The following is a 24393-nucleotide window of genomic DNA, read 5'->3' as shown; positions in this document are numbered from 1 at the left end:
CCAGATGTCCTCTGGCTGTGAGAAGGATGAGGGAAAGGCCACAAGGAATATCATAGGTACTCATGTAGTATATTGGGTTATTGTCTTCAGTGCCATTAAACTCTAGGATAGGGAGGTTAAGTGCAGACAAGCAATTATTGGGTTTGCATGGAAGATGTGATTCCTGTCTGTGGCATGCTACATGCATTCGTCTTTAAGTGCAGTTTACCTATGACTGGTTTCAATAAAAATTATTTAAGTACATGCAGACCTCTTCACTGTCTCCTTCCTGTAGCCAGGTACCAATGTTCTATAGTTTGTATAGAGGCATAAGAAGTCTTCTATTACAAAATTACTAATGATGATTTTTAAGTGATGTTTTTTGCGTTTAGCAGGGAAATATCTAGAAATGACTGTAAATGCTGGTGGCATGGCAGTAAATTCTAGTTGTGTCCAGGCCTTGTTGATTTTTGTTGGGTTTTGATAGCATATCTCAGTTCCATATAGTATTGATAAGTATGAATAGGTCTATAATTAAAGATACTTTCTTTTGATAATCGGTAACATTTAATATAAGAGGTCTATTATAAATAAATCATATACATACCTTAGTTTGTGTGAATTTTCAGCTTGGTATGGTGATCACTTTGCCTGAAACCTGTCTTCAGGCTCCTTCATGCCAAAAATGAAAATCTGAAAATGAGTGGAAAAAAGACTTCTCAGACCAAAGTGTGTTTCTCTGAAATTTCTGAAATGTATTTGGTGCAGGGTGTAAGATTTCTTGTCTTGGAGTCCGAGAAATTTACTGAGGTAGGGGAAATATTACTACACACTGATTTGTGTTTCAGACTTAGCTGTGGCAGCGTGCTCTTCACTTCCCCCCATTTTTCTGCTTAAGCTATAGCCACCAGTATTGATTGTGAATGCTGCGTCTGGCTTATTTTGGACTTTGTGGAGACAGATAACAGCACAATAGCTAAGGGCCATAAGTCTTGCTCAACAGCTTGTTGAGCATGCACCAACTGAAATATGGCTGGTATGCAAATATGACAAAAGTCAGTCATCCTAATCCATAAATAGTTGACAGCCCAGGGCCTGTTGATCTCTCCTGCATGGCAGCAGGCTGCCAGAATCTCCCCTTGGGTAGGGACACCTCTCAAGGTTACTCCTCGTGGTTGAGAGATTCCTTGCTCAAGATGTTCTGCATAAGTGATTAATAGCATGCTTTGAAACCTTAGTTAAATGATATAAAGTATTGATTGTACACGTATAATCCTTTAGATGTAAACTGTTGAGCAAGTCTTGGACTAAGTTTGTTTCTGGCTGCACCTAGACTCCCCTCAGAAACTCTGAAAGGAGTTTAGAAAGCAAGGGGTCCTTTCTGACCCTTATGGCTCAACAGGAGCACCTGCCTGAAAGCTTTGTCTTACCCTGTCCTCTGTGCATTAAATAATCACATGTACCTCACCAACAAGTCTTGTTAAACCACTGTTGCATTTACTATTAACTTCGTTAAATCATTGTTTTATATCAATAAACATATCTCCACTTCTTATTTTGTTTTTGTTTTTTTTTTTTTGTTTTTTTTTTACAAGCGAAGTGTGTCATTCCATCTGCAACATTAGCTACTTAGGACAGAATTTGCATTATGAAATGCTCTGTTTACATCCATTCTTAAAAGGTAAAATTAAGAAATATGAGCAGTTTTCTGGATAAAAGAATGAATGATTAGAGTGTCATTTAAAAATTTGGAATACATTGTTACTGATTTTTTTTTTTTTTGTAATATGTAAAATAATTGGCTTCAGTCCACAGTCCATTCTCATATTACAAAAGAAAAATGTATTATTGTGTTTTTTGCAAAAAGGAAATTTTCCTAAATTCGTTGATTGCATCATTTGTAAACTTCATGTATCATACTGACTATTTCCTTAATGTCCTGCATCGGTTGATTGTGTGAAAGTTGTTTTTTATGGGGCAAAAACATATCTGGAGAAACTTTTAATATACTGTGAATGTTTTGTCTGTACAGGTCTCCAAGTTAGCTGATGTCATGATCAGACATGGTGTGAAGAAAGGAGATCGTGTGGTCATCTACATGCCCATGATTCCACAGACAGTGTACTGTATGCTGGCTTGTGCAAGAATAGGAGCCATCCATAGCCTGATTTTTGGTGGATTTGCATCCAAAGAGCTTTCTGTTCGCATTGACCATGCAAAGGTAATACGTATTTGGAAAAACAAACATCATTGCATTAGTTACTCAGATAAGTCAATGTCAAAACCCTATTGTTTTGTTTGTTTTTGTTTGTTGTTTTTTTTCCCAGAGAGCCTGACACCTTTTCTTTTTGTGTGGCACACAGTCTCAGTTTGTTTAGGATGCCTAACACTGCAATATGACCAAAGTACTATATATGTGCTGAGGTTGATAACTTTTTAGCAGACATTGAGATACAAATTTTATAGAATCATAGAATCACAGAATACTCAGGGTTAGAAAGGACCTAAAGATCATCAAGTTCTAACCCCACTACCATGGTCAGGGACACCTCACAGTAAGCAGTGTAACCCAAGGCTCTGTCCAGCCTGGCCTTGAAGGAGGATGGAGCATTGACAACTTCCCTGGGCAGCCCATTCCAGTGCCTCACCACCCTCACAGTAGAGCTCTTCCTCCTTATATCTGACCTGAACTTCCCTTGTTTAAGTTTGAACCTGTTACCCCTTGTCCTATCACTACAGTCCCTAATGAAGAGTCCCTCCCCAGCATTCCTATAGGCTCCCTTCAGATACTGGAAGGCTGCTATGAGGTCTCCACGCAGCCTTCTCTTCTCCAGCCTGAACAGCTCCAACTTTCTCAGTCTGTCTTCATACAGGAGGTGCTCCAGTCCCCTGATCATCCTCGTGGCCCTTCTCTGGACTTGTTAAAACAGTTCCATGTCCTTTTTATGTTGAGGACACCAGAACTGCACACAATACTCCAAGTGAGGTCTCAGGAGAGTAGAGTAGAGGGGCAGGATCACCTCCTTCAACCTGCTGATCACACTTCTTTTGATGCAGCCCAGGATACGGTTGGCTTTCTGGGCTGTGAGTGCACACTGAAGCCAGCTCATGTTCATTTTCTCGTTGACCAACACCCCCAAGTCCTTCTCCGCAGGGCTGCTCTGAATCTCTTCTCTGCCCAACCTGTAGCTGTGCCTGGGATTGCTCCGACCCAGGTGTAGGAACTTGCACTTGGCATGATTAAACTTCATGAGGCTGGCATCAGCCCACCTCACAAGCGTGTCGAGGTCCCTCTGGATGGCATTCCTTCCCTCCAGCCTATCAACCGAACTACACAGCTTGGTGTCATCAGCAAACTTGCTGATGATGCACTCAATCCCACTGTCCATGTCACCGACAAAGATGTTAAACAAGGTCAGTCCCAACACCGATCCCTGAGGCACACCACTCATTACTGGTCTCCAGCCAGGCATTGGGACATTGACCACAACTCTTTGCGTGTGTCCATCCATCCAGTTCTTTATCCAGTATGTTATGGGCCTAAGGCTTCATTCTCACAATGACCTCTTTTTAAAGTAACATGATTTTAATATGCTGCTGTCTGTTTAGAACATACTTTCTCTTCCCCTGTGTCAATCTTTTTCTAGAAAGCATCACTTTAAAATTGGTCTTTTGCTCAGCATTTTCCTGAAGTATAAGAGCAATGCTGCCAGTCCTAAATGACTTCATCGGTTTGCTTGACATTTAGATGTCCTGGGCTGTATGATTTTTCAGCTATGAGTCTACCTCATCTAATTTCTACGTGAATCAAGGCAGCTAGGAAACCACTTACCTTAAGTAAGTGACTCTGCAGAGATCTTAGTTAATTGAGGCGAATGCTTTAAAGGCTTCCAAGTTCAGCACAAGTTGGGTGTGTTTATGAATTATTATGTAAGTTTTTGTAACTGAAAATGCAAATAGTACTTTAATAATATACTTAGTAGTTTATATATGCATATTAGTAGCTTGTGTATGCATTAGTTTCAAACCAGCTAATAGTGTTTGTATTGGAAGCTTCTGTTCTTGTCTTCTACTAGTGAATAAGACAAAAATGTCTGTCATATTGATCAATCACCTGGATCATTCAGACCATCCATGGTTAGCCGTCTATCATTGAATCACATTGGTTAGATGTGTAAACCAAAATATTATGTAGGGTAAAGTCCACAGGATTTGTGGAACTTTTGCTTAGATGGTTGTGTACAGAAGTGCTTTTCAGATCACCAATGCTTGAATTGTATGAATATCTGTAAATAGGAAGTTGAACGCATGCCCCCTCCCCGACTGGATGCTTTAACAAAGAAAAAGTTAATAAAATGGCTGTTGGAATTGTGTAAAGAAAGCTAGGGGAAGGCTGATAGCTCCATAGTTTTTCCCCGTTTTTCTGCTTACTCCTTCACTTTTTAACAGGCTATAAAAATTAATTGTAACTCATAGAATTAGAAAAAAAAATGTAGAGGAAAAATTATAAACTTTTAAAATGAAAGTTGTTACAACACAAATTATTGAGCGTGTTTACTTTTAGAGTATTTTGCAAATATTAACTAATTAATCCTGATGGATTTTCTCTGAGGAACAGAGGGAGACAGCACAGTAGTCATAATCCTTGCTTCATGCATTAAAAAAAAAACAGAGAAAGTTTGTGACTTACCCAAGGTCACATAGCAAGTCTTTCGAAGTGTTAGCTGTAGAATTACTAGCTGCAGGCCATGGATTAAATCCTAATTTACATTGCCTTCTTTAAAAGGCACATCTGAATATTATGGATGATTTTTGGTCCATTTGATGTGCAGTGAAAGTGTAAGTCAGAGGAGAGGTACATCCTCAACCTAAATTTCAAAACATGCCCTGTTTTGCAACACAGTAAAGCTTTTTTGATAAATGAATTGCATAATACTGAGATTACATTTAGGATATATGCATATAAGTAGTTGTGATAGATGGTATTCTGCTGAACTCAGAAGTTAATTGAAGCTGTATCAAAAAACCAGCCTTTCTGTTAGGCTTTTATGTGAATTGGTTTATGAATTGGTTTAGTTGCTGAAGTTCAGGAGCTAATGTTGGTAACATTAATTAGAGTTAAAAGTGCAATGGAAAGCTGGCTGCAAGATGCTTTTGTGGAAGAAAGGTCAAACTTCACATTTTATTGGAAGATCTAAGTGAAAGAAATAACAAGCACTTTCTGCCTGTGAAAAGGTACATATACTTAGCCAGCTTACCTTCATTTATCTTGAATTTTAAATAGGTCTGGGAATGCTACAAAGTCCTGCTGATAATTTCTACTCGTGTCAGGTATTGGCAGTTACAGGCATTCTACAGTGAATTGCAGTGAAGTAATACAGAGCATGATAACAAACATTTCTTGTTCTCTTTCCTTTCACCTGAATGTGGGACTATATAGTTTACAATATCGAAACAATAGACACTTTCATTGAATCATAGAATAGTTTGGGTTGGAAGGAACTTTCAAAGGTCATCTAGTCCAAACCCCTGCAATGAGCAGGCACATCCTTAATTAGATCAGGTTGCTCGAAGCCCCATCCAACCTGACCTTGAATACGAGGGTTGAAGCATCTGCCACCTCTTTGGGCAACCTGTTCCAGTGTTTCAGTGTCCTCATCATAATAATATTTAGTCTAAATCTCCCATCTTTTAGTTTAAAACCATTACCCCTTGTCCTATTGCAACAGGCCCTGATAAAAAGTTAGTCCCCTTCTCTTATAAGTCCTCTGAAGTACTGAAAGGCTGCAATGAGGCTTCTCCAGGCTGAACGACCCCAACTCTCTCAGCCGTTCTTCATAAAAGAGGTGTTACATTCCTCTGAATTTCCTCCTTGAAAAAATGAGCTCGTATTTTGTAATATTTTATTCCGAAGAGACCATAGTTTCTACACACAGCTATGCCTATGAATGGTTACCCTTACTACTCAGCATAAGATAATCAAACCTTTTGAGTGAAGTGGTAAATCTTCATGCCTGGCAGTGTTTCAGGCCAGGTTGTGAACAGAGCCTTGGGCAACATGGTCTAGCATGAGGCGTCCCTGCCCGTGGCGGGGGGGGTTGGAACCAGATGATCTTAAGGTCCTTTCCAACCCAAACCATTCTGTAATTCTGTGATTCTATGATCAGGCAGCAAGCTTAGCTGCTGATACTTAAGATGCGTAATTGCCTTATAATAGTTATAGTCAGGTATTTTCTTGTCTTGAAGCACTGTCTATTTGTGGAATATGTATTTTAGATTAGAAGGCAGTGTCTTGTGTTTTTATTTTTAACTACTTGGATGATTAAGGTCTCTTTCTTTAGACCACTGGAAAATATCTGTATAATGATGGGCTGACCACTGCATCTCTCAGTAAACATCTTCATTACACTCCTGACATTTTGTGCCCCAAAGCTAGTTAGTTTTCACTTTGGGCTTTTTGGTGCTTTATTACCTGGCCCAATAAAAATCTTTTTATTCCTTTTTCTAAGCTTTGCCTTATGTGCTGTTAAAGATTATAGAAAAATTTGTAGGAGGAGTCTTTACAACAGTATGAAGTTATTGGTTCTGTGCTATGGGGCCTTGCTTTATCTTATTTCTACTTAATTTATACTTTTCCCCTACAGCTCACTATTGCTGGCATTCCTTCTCCAGCTAACTTTTGAACTTTGCTGGTTTTCCTTCAAACTAGTTCTGTTTCTATGTAATCTTAGCACGCAGGACTACATGGAGCCATAGAAGAAGTGGGGAATGGGTGTATAAAAGCAACATGGGAGCAGAGATGCAGAGGAAGTAGTATCAGTAGGTAGAGAGGCAAAATACTAGAAAGCAGCAGCTGAAGCCAGTAACAGACCTTTGATTTGCACGGAGTGATCCATGATACTTCCAAGTAGCAACTCTTATTTGGGAAATATATCTTCTTAGCCAATTTAGCATTGGTTATTTTTAGACTGCATACAAACCATTTGATGAGCAGAAGTGGCACCAGTTACAAATGACTGTAAACCTGGTGTTGACAGCAGTCTTTCATCTTAAAAACTAGAACTGTGTTAATATCTTACATAAATTACAGTCTAATTTCAGAGCAGCATCCAGATGAATTTTCAGTTTAACTGCATTGTATCATCTTTTGTTAAAAACAGTGCATTCCAAAAGAGAAAGATGATAAATCCTGAAATTCTAAATCAACTCCTAAAATTTTAAATAAATCCTGAAATCTTTATTTTGCATACACACTTATTAGCAGACTTTGTCAAGTGGCAAATTTGGACAGGAAACATTTGATTATTGCCTAAGAAACTGATTTAATCTGTGCTTTCTGTGTGGAATTTAATGCAGCCTTAGCTGTGGCATCATGGTTTGTGCCTACTTAATGAGATTTATGCAAATGCATACAATTAGCAAACTAGCTTGATCAAACTGAGGGGCATAAGATAAATATACTTCTGAAACTCCAAAAGCAAGGAGATTGAAGGCTCATTCTTCACCCATTAAAATGTGTTTTAACACTTTTTTTTTTTTTTTTGGTCCTGCTTCTTATTTCTTAAAATTCATGAAATAAAATTATTGATCTTGGGACCTAAGTCAAAATAATTTGTATGCAGATTTCTTGACTTAGGAAATCTTACATAAAACCCGAGGTTAATTTAATGGGAAAGATGTTAAATCCACATTTGGAAATATAAATTATTCAAAAAACTCACCAGAACTATGGAAATCTCGTTTTTAGAGGTTTTGCATCCTGAATCCTGCAACCAGCGCTTGAAAGACTCTAGCTTTACTTCCCTCATGTGCCTTATGACTTTAGCTTATTCTCTTTCTGTACTTCTCATCATGTTTGCCTGCTTGTTCCTCTTTCTCTGATTTTTCCCTCTTGTGCCATTTAATTACAGGTTGGAAAAGAGCCAGCAAAGTGCTACAGCTAGTTTTGAAATACGCCACTTGGTGCAGGCAGATAATTCAAAAGCATGCTAAACAGAACAGATATTTGTTGGCATCACTGTACACTTTTCCTTAATGGAAGGGCTAAGTCAGAGGTGGGATTTTCTCTCTTTTTGTTATTTTTGTGCACCTTACAAGAACTTAATACTGTTTATTTCTTACTCAAATTTGTTTGAAAATGGTGAAGAGTGCCAGAAGTTATTAGTATGCTCCTGAAGAAAAAACAGATGCATGGACAGCAAGATTGTATGAGCTTGATTTCCTTAGGGATTTTTATCAGTTTCCTGTTTCTAATTGTGTGAAGATAGATTTTATCCTTTGAGCATCATTAATCAAAAAATTTCATAGAAAACATGTTATTAGGTTACATGTATAAAATATATTGTAAATGTATATATTAACAATCTAACTTCTTTATTTTAGCCCAAACTTATTGTAACAGCAAGTTTTGGAGTAGAACCGAAAAGGAAGGTGGAATACATATCCCTCCTAGAAGGAGCACTGGCAAGGGTACAGAGCAAACCTGATAAAGTCCTCATTTACACGCGACCTAATTTGGTGGGTGTACAGTTATTATGCCTTTACATTAACTTCCAGATGTGTATGTAGTGCAGATGCCTTTTCTCTTCTACAAGTGCAATGTTTAGTGTATTTGTTGTACTTTGTTTTTTTCATGTGATGGGAGAACTTTATATTCGTAAGATTTAAATAATAAATAGAACAAATGCAGCAGAGAAATTACGGTACAGAATATTTAATAGTACATGTTTTTGACCCAATTCCATTTACTCTATCTGTCTTTCTTCCAACAATTTTCTATTTTTCAATGGGCAGGGCCATGTTCATCATACCCCAGGTCGTGATCTTGACTGGGAAGAAGAGCTTGCCAAAGCACAGTGTTGTAAATGTGTCTCTGTTCCCTCGGATCATCCACTTTATATTCTGTATACATCTGGAACAACGGGCTTGCCTAAGGTAAAGGACTATCTGTAGTCTGTTTCTGAGTTCCACTTGAGAAATTATGTAATTAAAGAGGTTGAAAATGTTTGCCGGAGCTCAGTGGTATAAATGATAAGCATTGCTAGAAATGGTTTAATCTCATTTATTCACGTTTCACTAGTTTACAGTCAGTGTCAATGAATAAATCATGTTTATTTAAATAGTAGTAATATCTTAAGTAAATGTAGTTTATGTTTGTACAATACAAACTTTTCAGGATGGCAGAATGTCTTTTATCCATTAGTATCTTCTGTGTTTTAACTGTTTGTTTTGGATGAGCGAAGTATGGTCACTTAATGGCAAGATTACATAATATATCACTTATGGGATAATATTTATTGCTGAATAGTCTTTGCTTATTCATTATTTACATATTAGCTAATCTAAGTAAGATGTAGTGTATGACATTACACATTAAATGGATTTAAGCATGTTCTGAAAGCTTGTGTTACTGAACAGTTCTGAGAACATAATTCCCATGAAAATGAAAGTTTTGATTAAGTGAAAATTAACATAGGACATTCTTTGAAAATGTTTGCTTCTAAAATGTCAATTAGTCTTAATGATCTATTTTTAAAAGAGCTTATTTTTAAAGCAAACTTGAGTGTTTGCTTGGTACTTACAATCCTCTTTTAAAGAAAAGCAGAATATAATGTTCTAGCAGTGTACTCACCACCAGAAATTCAGAGGCAGTACCACACATCCCTGGATAAGGCAGTGCTTAAATTACTACTAGAAAATTGTTTAATGTGTCTTATAAAGTTCAGAATCTTTGGGGAGGTAAAGGAAAACAAACATAAGTTTTGCCAAAAAAAACTGTCTCTGTTTTTTCCTTGAATGTGGGTGTTTTGAAGCAACACATATATATTAAATTCATTATATTGTCAAAAGGTCCAGGACAAGATCCTTTGTTGCAACAGGTATTTTCCTTGGCTATTAGTTTGAAAATGCAGTATATCGGAGGTAAAAGTTCTCAGAAATTTACTTCACTGTGTTTTCTGTCCAGAGAAGAAGACAGGCATCTTTGGCAAATCATGCTTCCAAGATGAAGATTGTCAAGTAGTTGACTAAATATTTGTATATCCAATTTTTATGAGAGAATTCTAGTTTTGTTAGTTATCTTCTGAAAACTATTGTCATTTAGACCTTGGGTTGGGTTTTCATGTTTGTTTTGTTGTATGTTTGCTTATTTGTTTGCTTGTTTTCCAAAACCTTCTTTAGTAGGAATGCTAGCACAAGCATATACTTGTTGGAATGGATCCTTTCCTTAAATGAGAATTATTGAATCTATGCAACTTTAAGTCTGCTGCTAAAAGCCTAAAATTTAGTAGAAGACAGGAATATCATTGCATCCTTCAAATGATCTTAAATATTCAAATTTTTCATTTAGGGTGTTGTCAGGCCAACAGGTGGCTATGCAGTTATGCTGAACTGGACAATGTCAGCTATATATGGACTGAAACCTGGTGAGGTAATTCTGTTTAAATGGCATGTAAATGTTTTTGAACTCCTCTTAAAAACTCCTCACTTTTTTTTTTTTTTTTTCCTCTCACTTTAGGTGTGGTGGGCAGCTTCTGATTTAGGCTGGGTTGTTGGTCATTCCTATATTTGCTATGGGCCTCTCCTTCATGGGAATACTACAGTTTTGTATGAGGTATGATCCATTCTTAAAAGACAGCATCTCCTCCAGTCAATGATCCTGTTTACACCTTTCTATTCTTCATGCCACATATTTTTTAATTGTGTGTATATATTCAGTGCTTATACTCTCCTGTCTATTACAGCAATTCTTAAGGAAAACTTAATTCATCATTATCCTTCAAAGTTTTCTACTTCATCTGTGTGACTGGTGATGGTCAGGAGGACAAGGAACTCCAAAACAACAGACCCAGAAATGGCAGATGGTGGAGAGTACCTGTGTTGCTGATGCTTCAGCCAGAGGCCATTAGACTACATTTATTGTGGATCTAGGAGAGTATGTTGTGTTTTGCATGTCTGGAGATGACAAATTCTTACTGGACCTGAGCTGGAGGCAATTGGGAGCTCTATCGTTAGAGCCAGAACTTCTAAGAAGACTCTCTTCTTTTTTCTTTCTATGACTTAAGGCACCTGAGTGAAGACTCAGATGACATTCAGGACTTGGTCCTTCTGCTTTGGGGATGAATCTCAGTGGGGAGGGAGAGTAAAGTAGTCCAACTAGAGTGGCTTGCTGCATCCTAACTTTTGTGCTCAAAAAACCAATCATGTTATGTTTTATTTTTTCAGAAGTTATTGTTGATTCTCTAATTGCCAGGCAAGAAGATACAGTATTGCTTGAACCATCTTCTTTATTCTTTAGGGAGTAAATCCAGTACCCATCAGTGACAGCGAAACACATTTTATGTAAAAGCACTGACATTGTTAGCTTTCAAGCATGCTGAGACTTGGTTGTCTGCATTCATTCTGGGTATATCCCAACTTCTCTGACACTGTGCAGCATGATGTCCCCCTAGTAATTGTTCTGTGTTTTTCAGTGTTCCTAGAGGCAGAAGTTGTTTTAATTCTGCCATCATGGCATGTTGAGTTGTAGTGGTAATTAGAAGCTTGTGAACTGTTAAGGGAAATCCAATGGTAACTCATAGTGTACAGTATCTGCAAAAGTATAGTGAATGTACTGGATTCTGAGGACATGAAAAAGCTTGTGAAACAAGCTTTGATGATGCTGTGAATACAGCAATTGGTAGAGCACCATCTGTACCTAGTGCTTCCGGAGCAGGGGAGTCAGCATGGCATTGTGGAAACATACTGTTTTACAGACCATCATAGGTGCAAAAGTTCTGCATAAGGAAATGGATATTATGATGAAACTTTCTCCATCTTCCTGCTATTATACCGTATAACTAAAGATGACCATAGTAGAACAGAAAGGTTGAGATGTGTTTCACTGTTACAAACTCAAACACTACTGTTGATGGGTGCTGATGCTGGATTGTGCCTGAACTTTTGAGTAAATAAGTTTCTTAAGCCTCGGGATACTGAAGAAGAATGGACAGTTGTAGTAAGGTAAGGTTGCCTCCAAAATTGTTTAGAAGTTCCTACATCAAACTCTACAGAACGGGCTTGCTGCATCCTGTTTAGGAAGTTAAAGGTATACGTTACTGCTCAAAGTTCACTCTTTTTATAAACTTAGAAGAGAGATTCTCACAACCACAAGATGCCTCTTGAAGTGGGTCAAGAATCCTCAAGTCCAGAAAAGCAGTGGTTATTAGGGGGACAGCTACATGATATTTCAAATCACAGCAGTAGTGCAGTTCTGAAATAAGTCCTCTGATTGTCCTTGCTTATTGATGTGGTTCCCAGAGTGATTTTAGACATGTGAATGACATTGTAGAGAAAGCTAAGGCAGAAGTTTTGCCACGTGGGTTAAAAGGATAGGATCCAATGAGCAGGACTGCACTGCTGAGAAGTTTTTCAGGACAAATGAAAAGTACGCATGCCAACAGAAAGCTTTAAAACTGTCAAGAGTTCCCACCTTATTCTGAAGTACCTCTACTGCTTGCAAAAGGGCCGGATGGCATGTGCGACTCCATATTTGCTAATGACTGCCTGCTTGCTAGTGACTTTCAACTGCTCTTATTTCTCTCAAGCTATTGCTTCTGTCCTCTTAACCAGTGCTATTTCTTTTGTTGTTCCTCCTTTCTGAACACTTTTCTTACGATTTTATTAAAATTATTCCTCCTTTCCTACTGCTGTATTTTGCCATAGTGACAACCCTGGCAGTGGCCTTCCAGAATATTGTTGAAGGGGCAACCTGGAGCTTGACCATATGCTCTGAAAGGCCCAGAAGTTTCTCCAGCAGATACAGCACCCTGTTGCTAATTTCAAGCCTGCTGCAGAGGGGGAGAGGACTGACAAGCAGTGCTGTGTTCATTTCAAATAGATGAAAGCAAAACCATACGTCAGAGATGGCATGGTGCATGTGCCCCTACCACAAAGATCTTGAACAGATCGTCAGGTGAAGGGAGAGCAGTCCACCAAGGCCACTGCTCAAGAGGACATCCACATCCTTAGTCCAGGACCTACAGTCCTTGATAACATGCATTGATAACAGCTGTCCTAGACTTCTGTACAAAACACCAGCCACACTGTCTCTTCTCCTCAAATGAAGTGTATAAAGGATGTACCATGTGGTAGTGCTGCTGGTACTTCTGGCCACATGTGTCCTGTTCCTGCCCTGTAATTAGCCCTGCACTTGCACAGCAAATACCATTTAGGATGATACCATTTCTGTGAAATGCAGTAGGTAATGTAGTGGTTGTTGGCAATATATTATCCCTTCTTCTGCCCCAAGTCACTCCACAAATGTTTAAAGGGAAGGGCACTACAGGTAGGGTAAGGCATGGTTGAATTAGCCAGGTTTACCCAAAACAAATGGATAGAATGCAGCAAGGGAGTATGTGAAGCATACAAGTGTGGTGGAGGGGAAAACTGAGGACAGAGAGAAGTACTGGTTAGCACTGCTGTTTAATCATTGTATAACATTTACCAGATTGAAGGATATTGATGACCAGTGGTATTCCTCCAGTCCCACTGCATGCACTCCTGAGTGCTCAGTGGGCTGATGATAGTCTTCAGCGAAGGGTCATACAAGGTCCTGACACAAGTGGATTGCTGGATGCCTCACAGAGAGAGCAGAACTGAGCATACAGGTACTGCAGAATCTATGCTTGGTGTTTCAGTCTGAAGGAAGGTCTCAAAGATGTACTCACAGATGGTTCAGACTAAAAGTGGAACCCTCTTCTATTACAGCTACAGGCACAGCTACAGGTTGGGCAGAGAAGAGATTCAGAGCAGCCCTGTGGAGAAGGACTTGAGGGTGTTGGTCAACGAGAAAATGAACATGAGCTGGCTTCAGTGTGCGCTCGCAACCCAGAAAGCCAACCGTATCCTGGGCTGCATCAAAAGGAGCATGACCAGCAGGTCGAAGGAGGTGATTCTGCCCCTCTACTCTGCTCTCCTGAGACCTCACCTGGAGTATTGTGTGCAGTTCTGGTGTCCTCAACAGAAAAAGGACATGGAACTGTTGGAACAAGTCCAGAGAAGGGCCAAAAGGATGATCAGGGGACTGGAGCACCTCCCGTATGAAGACAGGCTGAGGAAGTTGGGGCTGTTCAGGCTGGAGAAGAAAAGGCTGCATGGAGACCTCATAGCAGCCTTCCAGTGCCTGAAGGGAGCCTATAGGGATGCTGGGGATGTACTCTTCATTAGGGACTGTAGTGATAGGAGAAGGGGTAACGGGTTAAAACTTAGGGGAAGTTTAGATTGGATATAAGGAAGAAATTCTTTACTGTGAGGGTGGTGAGATACTCGAATGGGTTGCTGTCCTGGGTTCAGGCGTAGCAGTCATTTTTCTCCTTCTTAGTAGCTGGTGCAGTGCTGTGGTTTTGACTTTCAGCCTGGGAACAGTGCTGATACCACCGATGTTTTTAGTTGCTGCTCAGTAATGTTTACTTTGACCAAGGACTTTCTGAGCCTCATGCTCTGCAAGGGAGGAGGGGAAGCTGGGAGGAAGCAGAGACAGGACACCTGACCCAGACTAGCCAAAGAGGTATTCCATACCACAGCACCTCATGCCCAGGATGTAGAACTGGGGGCAGTTACCTGGAAGGGCTAGATCACTGCTCTGGTCGGGCTGGGTATCGGTCAGCAGGTGGTGAGCAGTTGTATTCTCTTCCCTTGTTATTTCCCTTATCATTATTATTATTGGTGGTAGCCGTAGTGATTTGTGTTATACCTTAGTTACTGGGCTGTTCTTATCTCAGCCCATGGGAGTTGCATTCTTTTGATTCTCCTCCCCATCCCTCCAGGAGCGGGGGTGGGGGTGGGGGAGGGAGACAGAGACTGCATGTTTCTTATTTACAGCTGGGCTTAAACCATGACAGTTGCCCAAGGAAGTTGTGAATGCTCCGTCCCTGGCAGTGTTCAAGGCCAGGTTGGACAGAGCCTTGGGTGACGTGGTTTAATGTGAGGTGTCCCTGCCCATGGAGGGGGGGTTGGAACTAGATGATCTTAAGGTCCTTTCCAACCCTAACTATTCTATGATTCTATGACTGTACATGTCATTTGAGGTTTATTTTAGACTAGACTTAGTCTTGCTCACTGGACTGAAAATGCAGCTCCGAATGTTCTGATTGAAAACTATCCAACAGATCTTTGCTCTTTTGACTGAAGGGACTTCTCTCCTAGAAAGTCTCACACTGTCCATTTCATCTGTTTCATTCAGGTGACAGGAGCATGTCGGTTCGCACATCGCCAGTAAAGTCTACCGTAATGTTTCTGTATCCCTTATCTTCCGTGTCTCTGGTCACAGAACCAAAACATAATTCCAGTGCCTTTTTGCCAAGAGGGGGCAGGATGTGAAATTCCAGTGAGCACCATGAGAGAAACTGCATACCCTTGTGCCTCACACCATAAGGTAGAGATGCATAGGCCTAATATAATTGTACTTTTACCAAATTCATAATGGAGCTGCAGTGTACATTCGGTCATCTGAAAGACACCAGGCTGTGTGGGACAGACACTTTGCAAATGTTTCCAGTACCTTCCAAATTCAGGACATCAACAAGCACAAGTTTTACTTTTCTGTAAACAACTAAGACAGAGAAGCTCACATGCCATCGTGCTCCCAGCCAATGATTGCAGCAGCTGGAGAAAACTTGAGCACATTGATGTTCTTAGTTTGAATCTCATTGTACCTTCTGTCCAGGTAAAGTTTACTGACCTGCTTACTTTCAGTGTTCAGCATCAAATGTTGCAATGAACGTGTTACTGAAATACATGACGCAGAGAGTATCTGCAGTGCAACTATGGCAGTAAAATGAGCCATTTGAGTATTGCATATACATGGCTCTTTTTTTTTTGACTGGTTTCTGATGTGCTGATCTTGATGGGATATGCTTGCTTCTGTGACTTTGCAAATCAGCTCACTGTGGTACTTTTGAAACCTTTCGAGTCAATGACAAGTGTCAGCTTGCTGATTGCCGGAGTGGTGCTTGGTTCTTAGTGCACATACAAGTCGTGAAGGACATTAGGAAGCAAGGTGATTTGTAGGACATTGCGACTTAAAAGTAATCAGAATAGGAGGAAGGCATTTGTTTAAAAGTAGTAGCCAAAATACTAGGAAAAGAAGAAAAGGCAGAATTCATGAGGAACAGGTAAGTGAGAGAATTATGTTAAACTCATGAGGGAGACTCTTTTGCAGAAAGGATTCCTCTGTAACTAAATATATCTTCATGTGGAAAAGGGAGTGCAGTAAATTTATCACAGTTCATATGTTCACATACATAATTTGTGTAGATGGATAAAAATCTCCAGACGAACTAGCCCTGTATACACTGTGTGTCTGAAAATGCAAATAACTCCAGATGCAGAGGTGGTTTTCTGATGGTTTGTAGTACATGTGTACATACTGTACACCTGTCCTATACCTTTTTCTTGTTCCAGAGGTCATGCTTACTGGATTCTTCCTGTGTGGTGTTCCTTTATGTAGGGCGAGCATGAATACATCTGTGAGAACTCCTAAAAGTTTGCTAAGTAATGTGGGGATTGATTTTAATATCTTAAGTCATGTAGGCTCTTAGTTAACTACTAAGCAATCCCAGGCACAGCTACAGGTTGGGCAGAGAAGAGATTCAGAGCAGCCCTGTGGAGAAGGACTTGGGGGTGTTGGTCAATGAGAAAATGAACATGAGCCGGCAGTGTGCGCTCGCAACCCAGAAAGCCAGCCGTATCCTGGGCTGCAGCAAAATGAGTGTGACCAGCAGGTCGAAGGAGGTGATCCTGCCCCTCTACTCTGCTCTCCTGAGACCTCACTTGGAGTATTGTGTGCAGTTCTGGTGTCCTCAATGTAAAAAGGACGTGGAACTATTGGAACAAGTCCAGAGGAGGGCCACGAGGATGATCAGGGGACTGGAGCACCTCCTGTATGAAGATAGACTGAGAAAGTTGGAGCTGTTCAGGCTGGAGAAGAGAAGGCTACGTGGAGACCTCATAGCAGCCTTCCAGTACCTGAAGGGAGCCTATAAGGATGCTGGGGATGTACTCTTCATTAGGGACTGTAGTGATAGGAGAAGGGGTAACGGGTTAAAACTTAAACAGGGGAAGTTTAGATTGGATATAAGGAAGAAATTCTTTCCTGTGAGGGTGGTGAGGCACTGGAATGGGTTGCCCAGGGAGGTTGTGAATGCTCCATCCCTGGTGGTGTTCAAGGTCAGGTTAGATGAAGCCTTGGATGGCATGGTTTAGTGTGAGGTGTCCCCGCCCATGGCAAGGGGGTTAGAACTAGGAGATCTTTAGGTCCTTTTGAACCCTAACTATTCTATGATTCTATGATTCTCCTTACAAAATAAAGTGATCACTGCAATGATGTTTGTATTGTATATAAAAACATCATTTTTCTTGTGAAGAAGTGAAACAGTCTGGATAGTCTTTTCTGCATTATTTTGGTGGCAGAAGAGATCACTGCGAACAAGACAAACAAGCTTTGGCTCCGAAAAACTCACTGAAGTATGCATGGCTTTGCATACTGAAGTATTCAGTGTGCATTTCTCACCTGCTTTTTCCTGAGGTGAAAGGGTGAGGAAGAACAAGTTGTGTGCTGCACTGAAATCCCACATCAGTCCTTTTGTCCTTCTCCTGTCAGGTTGGTAACAATCTTTGCTATTACATCTCTTTGCTGTTATGTAAAGACCATGTGAAATCTTTGGAAATTCAGTATCCTTAAGCAAAAACACCCTGCTACTAATTTTGACCTCATTCTTTTGCCTAGAAATGAAAGCTTAAGAGGATGTGTGGACATTTCTATAAGCTATATTTAATTAAGTACTAACATGCCATCCTTCAATCTTGAATCTGCTTTACCAGCAAATTATATTATTTGTATAAGTAATCAGAATTAATAAGTCTGTTCGAGATTTATGAAGCAGAAATATACTCTAGGAAAAGAATATCTGTTCTTTGCTGATCTTATAGTTGGTGACATTTTTTTGTGCTAAATGGTATGGACCAATATGTCACATTAATTTTCTGGTGTATGGCCTCAACACAAGTTAAAAATCTTTACTTTCTTTCTTTGCTTGGATTTACTCACATGGAATAGATCTTTGGGCAAAACTAAGAGAGGGACAAGGACAGCACAGGTCTGCACCTTCTCAGGTCATCTATTACTTACATCTGTTACCTACATCTGTTATTAACTCTGCAGTATATAATAGTCCTCTAGTTAGGGTCACTGCTTGTTTTGCAGCATGAAATAGTAGACTGTCAACTGTTTTGACTAAAGACTTTGTAGACTGAATTCTTACTTGTAGGAGTGTGAAAAATCTCAGCATATGATGCTAAGAGCTGCTCCTTACAGTGTCAGTGTATCATACATGTGCATATGCAGGTGGGTGTTCTAAAGGTAACCCTATAGGGTGTGTAAGTATACCTATATAGGTAATAATCTCTTTTTCCCCGTGTTCTGAATGTATTGATACTAAATGTTTGAGTTAAGCTGAAATTTGGGGAAGAAAGAAATTGAGTTCTTTTCTAGGCTGATTTTGTAACTCAGCCAATTTACCTTACGTGGGATACTTTTCAAACCCCATCTTCATCTTTATTTCATCTCTGGGTGCTCAGTATAGTTCTAGTATGTTTTTTTTTTTTTTGGGGGGGGGCTTCAGTGGCTTCAGGATCTCTATGGATAATTAAACAGAGAACTGCAGTTATAAATGAGTTTCACTAGAAAAATAGAAGTGAAATAGTAAAATAATCACAGAAAATAGTTTTTATTCCTTTTCAAGTTTAATTCTGTTATAAAAGAATTCAATTTTCTAGTCTGCCTGGCAAAACCTGAGTGTTTTCCCGTTAAATTCATTTTATTTTAGGGCTGGGGACCACTGAGTTTGACTTCTCTGTTATTCTCAATAACAAAGGGCGAAAACTTCATGCAGTAGCAGAAATGCACATTTATAGAATCAAATATATTAGCTTGAGTATTAAATTACTATAGTCTAATTAATGTTTGAACACTTAATAGATGTTAATTAGATTCTTCATTCCAAAGGGAGATAAACTTATCACCACTACACTAGTTTAGAAGAGGAATGCAGTGTGAGAAAAATGGCACTTTCTTGGACATAAGGGAAAGAGTTTGACAATTTCGCAGTACCTATTTTTGACCACTGGTACACAGGTACCACCTTAAAATCATTGCATGAATTGGCAGAATGACTGCAATGAAAAGGTTTTCATTCTAGCAAGTGCAGGGTAAGACAAGGGAGAATGGTGAGGAAGGTGATGAGTTCCTTAAGCAGTCTCTGCTACATAGTTGTCTTACAGTGAAGTTTTATCTCTGGGCAAATGCGTGGGGATCAAGATGGTTATTGTCATTATAAAGGCACCTCTAAATTTAAAATGTGCTGCTTTGGGAAAATAGAGTAAAAACCCTATTTCTTTAGCAGTGTTAAAGAAAAATCAGAGTTAATATCTGTTTAACCTACAGGTCTGCTTTGTTTGCATGATTTTTTGCTCTTGGTGAACGCATTATTAAACAGTATATTTCCCCTTTTCTTTCTCTGGGGTACCACCAAGCAAGTTTTCAGAGAATGTTCATGAGTGCCTGAAGATGTGTCATCAGTGTCATCTTTTAGAGGGTTAGAAATAATATTTACAAACAGAATAGTGTATAATATTTCCTCTGCTCAGAAGACTCTCTTAACAGTATTCATAAATTTGTAGTCAGTTTCCTAAATGATTGTCTAATGATAGGTTTTGGGTTAGGAAGTATCAGTATGCTGTTTAGGAGAAAGAACACCTCATCCCTTTTGCCTAGGGACAACCACCATTGAATATAAACTGTGCTGAGTTCATGTCCTCACTTCTTAAAGTGATCTGTTTATTTTTAAATTACTTAGTAGGTGACAACTTGTCATTTTAACAATTGCTATGGAAACTGTGCTTGCAGTTTTTACTTGCTGTAATAGCATTGTCAGGAATGTGAAGACACTGATGAATTCTTCTGAATACAGCAAGGTTTGTTGGTTTTGGTTGTTTGTTTTTGTTTTGTTTTGTTTTGTTTTAAATGTATAATCTATCCTGAGCTGTTTTCTCCAAGGCATGACACATTTCAGCTATAAATAAGCTACTTGAAGGCTCACAGCCCACTCTGGGTTGTTCTTGCTGTTCACAAGCTGTAAAGCAACAGGGCAGCATGAAGAGAAAATCTAGCTGCTACCTGTGATCCTGTGATGTCAGGAAAAAGGCAGCATTGTAGTTCCAGTGCTTAGGACTTCAAATTGGAGCTAAGGTAATGAAAAAGATGCCCACACTTGCCAAGGAGCCATTCATTAAGGACTTCATTTGAGTGGTCTAGGACAGAGGAGGAGCTATTGTCCCACACAGTGCTATTTCGAGACACTGTTGTGCTCATGCAACCATCCTCACCACGCTCACTGGGGTCCTCCCAGTGCCTGCTGTTGCAGCAAATCTGCAGGGTACACAGCAGCAATCGGCTTTAAATTAGTTTCGTTTGGCCCAGTTTTAGGAGGCATCCAGCCTTCCTTACAGCCATTATTATCAGCTTACGAAGCAAGAAGTTTGCCAGTTTTGTGATCTTTCTGCCATCATCCTTACTGATTTTATTTGTGAAACAAATTTTGTAGGACATACCATCTCAAGTCCCTAGTGGAGGTTTGGTTTGGCAGCAGTGTCAGCAGCAGAAGAATGAGCATTTCTATGAGCATACTTTTTTGAATCCTGATATGACAGGATTTTGAGTGTGCTTTGGCATCAGCAGGTTTTCGTGGCAATGAGTTCCATGTATAATATTTGCTATGCAGAGAGAATTTCCTCCTCACAATTTTGAATTTATCCTTAATTGAAGAGCCCCTTGTTAGGGATCAGGCAGAATGGGAATTGCTGCTGTTATTTTATTGTAGCTCCTCTTATATGTCTTTCCTCAAGTAATTCATCCCAGTGACTTCTGATTTTCTCCATTGAACTTTTCTATCCCCTTTATCATTCTTGCTGCCTGACTATGAAACTTCTTTCATAATCATATATTATATGTCAGCACATTCTGCCTCCGGATGGCTGCTGGGCTGTTTGACATCTGATAAATGCTAAATCTAAGTACTTCCAGAAAGATGTTCCTGTCTGTCTCTTGGTAGGTTATTAAAATAACGCCTTTTCTACTTGAATCCTCCTAGCTGACGCAACAAATGTCTGTTTCTACTCTTCTTTTTTTAAATCAGTTGAGGCAGATCACTCTTTCTGACTGTCTTGTTTTTGTTTACTGTGCCCTTGGTTCCTCCTAATCACAGATATTACTGCAAATATTGCAGTATTGATGCAAATACTGAACAGCAACAGGTCTTGAACTAATCCCTGCAGAAATCCAGTGGAAGCATCTCACTTGCTTGTAGTCCCCAACTGACTCAGCAATCTGTCAACACATTGTGAATTCAGTTACCCTGTGCCTTATTGTTTATATTGCTTTTTAAAAATCAGAATTGCATATGGTAATAAGCCTCTCAGGGCATCTCGCAGTACTTCTTACAAGTTTTGTATAATAAATGATAATTCTCTTTGGCAATTTTATTTGTAGGTTTTTTTTGGGCTCTGAAATGAATTTGCACTGTCTCAGATTTGTTTTGCTCATGTAGGTTTTTGTTTATGCATTTGCTAAACTGTGACCAGCTGCTGAGGCACCAGGGAATTTTTTCTGCAGAACCAGTGAGAATATGTTACAAATGGGCAATTTTTTTTTTTTCCTCTCCTACATGAGTATTCTGAGTGTTGTCTTATTCTTTGCATATTACTTCCTGTCATCTGTCAGATGAAATGTCTCTTCCTTTCCTTCCACTGTTTGTGTTTTGTTTGTTTTTCTCCTAGATTTGAGGATGGTACTTCTCCAAACCAAAGATGCTGTAGCTTATGTGTGACATATAAATATCAACCTGTCACATCCCTGCATGCCTACCCACATACTACTGAAGGCTTAGCTGTTTGTGTTGAATATGGGCTCAGACTCAGGCTTGGGTTTGAGCTTAGGCATTCTGGAAGTGTGAGGCATGGACTCAGCTGCAGTGTAGCTTGAGCAGGGATCAAGCGTGAGGGCCTGAGCATAAGTTGCCTTTCAAGGAAGGGGAAGCTCCTTTCAGCTCTTCTCACAACTGCTGTCTTCCTGATGATCTGATCCAAGATTACACAGCTGCACCCTACCAAACCTGGCCTTGAGCACTGGCAGCCAAGGCCCTATCAGGGAGTGGGTGTGATGAGGGCCAGACACAGCTCATTTATGGGCTCTGGACATTTCCATTTCTTTAAAAATAAACCCTGCATTATTACTGGCAGACTAACCAGTTTATGATTTCTCCACAGGTAGGTTTATTTGCTGTGCAAGATGATTGATACCAGTTCAATTACGTAATTCATTAATATGAGAAGTTTATGGAAATTTGGAATTTTTTAGTCTGAGACCATTTATTTTGTTTAGCATTATTTAGTGATGTGGGCTTGAGCTCCTGACCAGATGTTTAGAGAGCTGCAGGTATAGTGAACATCGCAGGGAGGTGACATCCAACTTGAAAAAATAGGTTCATGTACAAATATTGATGAGCACATGAAAATTGTGGTGAAGAATCTTGCAAGGTTGATGCTTCAGTAGGCAGAAAGCATTCTTCTGCATTTCTTTTTCATAATTTGTATAGGCTATTAGCAAAAGGAATTTTTTTTGCATTGGTTATACTCCTCCCTGCTACTTGGGCTGGGAACTGTTTCTTTTGTTTATTTTCTCTTAATTTGCCTCTCAATGCCTGCTCTATCCTCAAAAAAAGTAATTGTTTTGGTTTGGTTTTTTTTTCATTTTGCTGTGATCCAGTGTCCTCTCACCAGCAGTATTTCACCATAGGGCTCCAAAGTCAATTGTATATATCTTACCTCAGGCATGCTGCATTCTTTAAATCTGCCAAATGGTTTATCAGTGCTCTTGCCAGTGTTAGGCACAGCTGGTTGCAGAGCAAGTGTGGGGTAGATTGCAGTGGGGAGGGCAGATGGAAGACAGAGAAGGGGGTGAATTCCCGTGAGCCAGCATCACAGCCAGCTTGCTGTTTTTTCTGTTGGTATGGGTCAACTAACTTGATTAGTGTGTATTTTCATACAGGCGTTTTCGTGTTACTAGTGCCTCATTGTCAGAATAAAAATACTGAATTTAGTAAATTATTCAAGATATTCAAATGACTCTCTCTTCCTTTTGTGTCTTGGTAAGATGAAAAGTATTAGAGTTTCATATGCTGTTTCTTTCCTGCTAGACCTGTTAATCTTTCTATTCCAAATTTGCATTTACACAAGGGTGGTGAAGGTATGAATTTGTTTTGTGATGGGTAAGCTGCTGAAAGATGGTGGCATTTCAATAGTGAAACTTTCTCCATGCCTGTGTCATCTTGAGTAAAGCATTAACAAAGTTGTGTTTGCAGTATAGAATGTATGTCTCTCCTAACTTGTGTGCTCTGTCAAAGTTGATCTTCCAAGTGTGGCCTTTCTAGTTGAAAAGGTTATGGCAGGACCTGTAGAGCTAAAACTCATTCCACATTAACATCATCTTTTCATGGTTTCAGAACGTGTGTGGAGCAGTTCATGTATTGCAGTGATTACAAACAGTTAGACTGTGATTATATGATCCTGTACCAACTGCTTTTCATATTTACAGCACCACAGAATAGTATTTTATTATTACTTACTGTTGGACAATTTGTCACATCGGATTACTTCTGTTTAGAGCTCTCTTGACTATGGCCCTTAGCTCAAGACAATGTTTAGTTGTTTAAAAAAAACCAGTAATTTAAAAAGAAAAAATCCCAACCACAAACAAGACTGCAGTCTGGTAGCACACTAAACAAGAAAGGGTGTCTTCAGCTTCTCTCCAGGCTTCATGTAGGGGGTAGCAGCACAAGGATTCCAAGAAGCCAGTTATAAGCAGCTAAATGGGAATTTTCCTAGAATTGGGAGGAAAATTCCAGGGAAGAAAAAGTCCCGTAGGCCTGTTCATGTGGATGTAGCTGCAGTGCCACTGTGTCCAGAGGCCCCTAGTTCAATGGGTCTCAGTGTTTTACAGGTTGCTTCACAATAAGGGTAGATGCAGACCTTACTCCCTCTGCTGCCAGTGTAGTAACAGCTCTTTGTGGCTGCTTTTTCATTCATGTGTCCATTTGTCCTGTTTTTCTAAATAGCAGCTAGTGTGTGCTGTGTTCATGAAATAGGTTGTGTCCAAAGCTTGTGAACTTATTTCTACAAGTGAATATGGTCACAGTATTTTTATTTTTAACAAAGCCTTCTTTAAAGTCCTACTAGGAATTACTTCTGTTGCAGTGCTACCACTCCTGTTACGTGTTCAAGCTTTGAACTGTCAAGGAATCATGAAGTATTTTTATCCTGTGA

At 39.6% G+C, this 24393-nt stretch overlaps 1 protein-coding gene across 4 annotated transcripts in view; it reads left to right on the top strand.

Annotated features, from left to right (window-relative positions):
* Positions 1–24393, top strand: part of ACSS3 (acyl-CoA synthetase short chain family member 3) — a 177698-nt gene that overhangs the window by 15501 nt on the left and 137804 nt on the right. For 3 of the 4 annotated variants that reach the window (XR_009743624.1, XM_061454687.1, XM_061454689.1), the window contains exons 3-7: positions 2012–2200; positions 8362–8496; positions 8773–8913; positions 10328–10408; positions 10496–10591. Coding sequence is in view for 3 of the 4 variants with exons in the window: in XM_061454687.1 (XP_061310671.1) it covers positions 2012–2200; positions 8362–8496; positions 8773–8913; positions 10328–10408; positions 10496–10591 (642 nt within the window). In the remaining variant the exon portion in view is untranslated. The remainder of the gene's footprint in view (positions 1–2011; positions 2201–8361; positions 8497–8772; positions 8914–10327; positions 10409–10495; positions 10592–24393) is intronic. The other variant, XM_061454688.1, reaches the window with a different exon arrangement.

This window comes from Pezoporus flaviventris, unplaced genomic scaffold (genome assembly GCF_033815535.1).
Source record: "Pezoporus flaviventris isolate CSIRO_AGI_PZ_B2104156 unplaced genomic scaffold, CSIRO_AGI_Pfla_v1 ptg000016l, whole genome shotgun sequence".
Taxonomy (NCBI): domain Eukaryota; kingdom Metazoa; phylum Chordata; class Aves; order Psittaciformes; family Psittacidae; genus Pezoporus; species Pezoporus flaviventris.
Note: the sequence above shows the minus strand (reverse complement) of the source record. Positions and strands in the feature narration are given on the sequence as shown.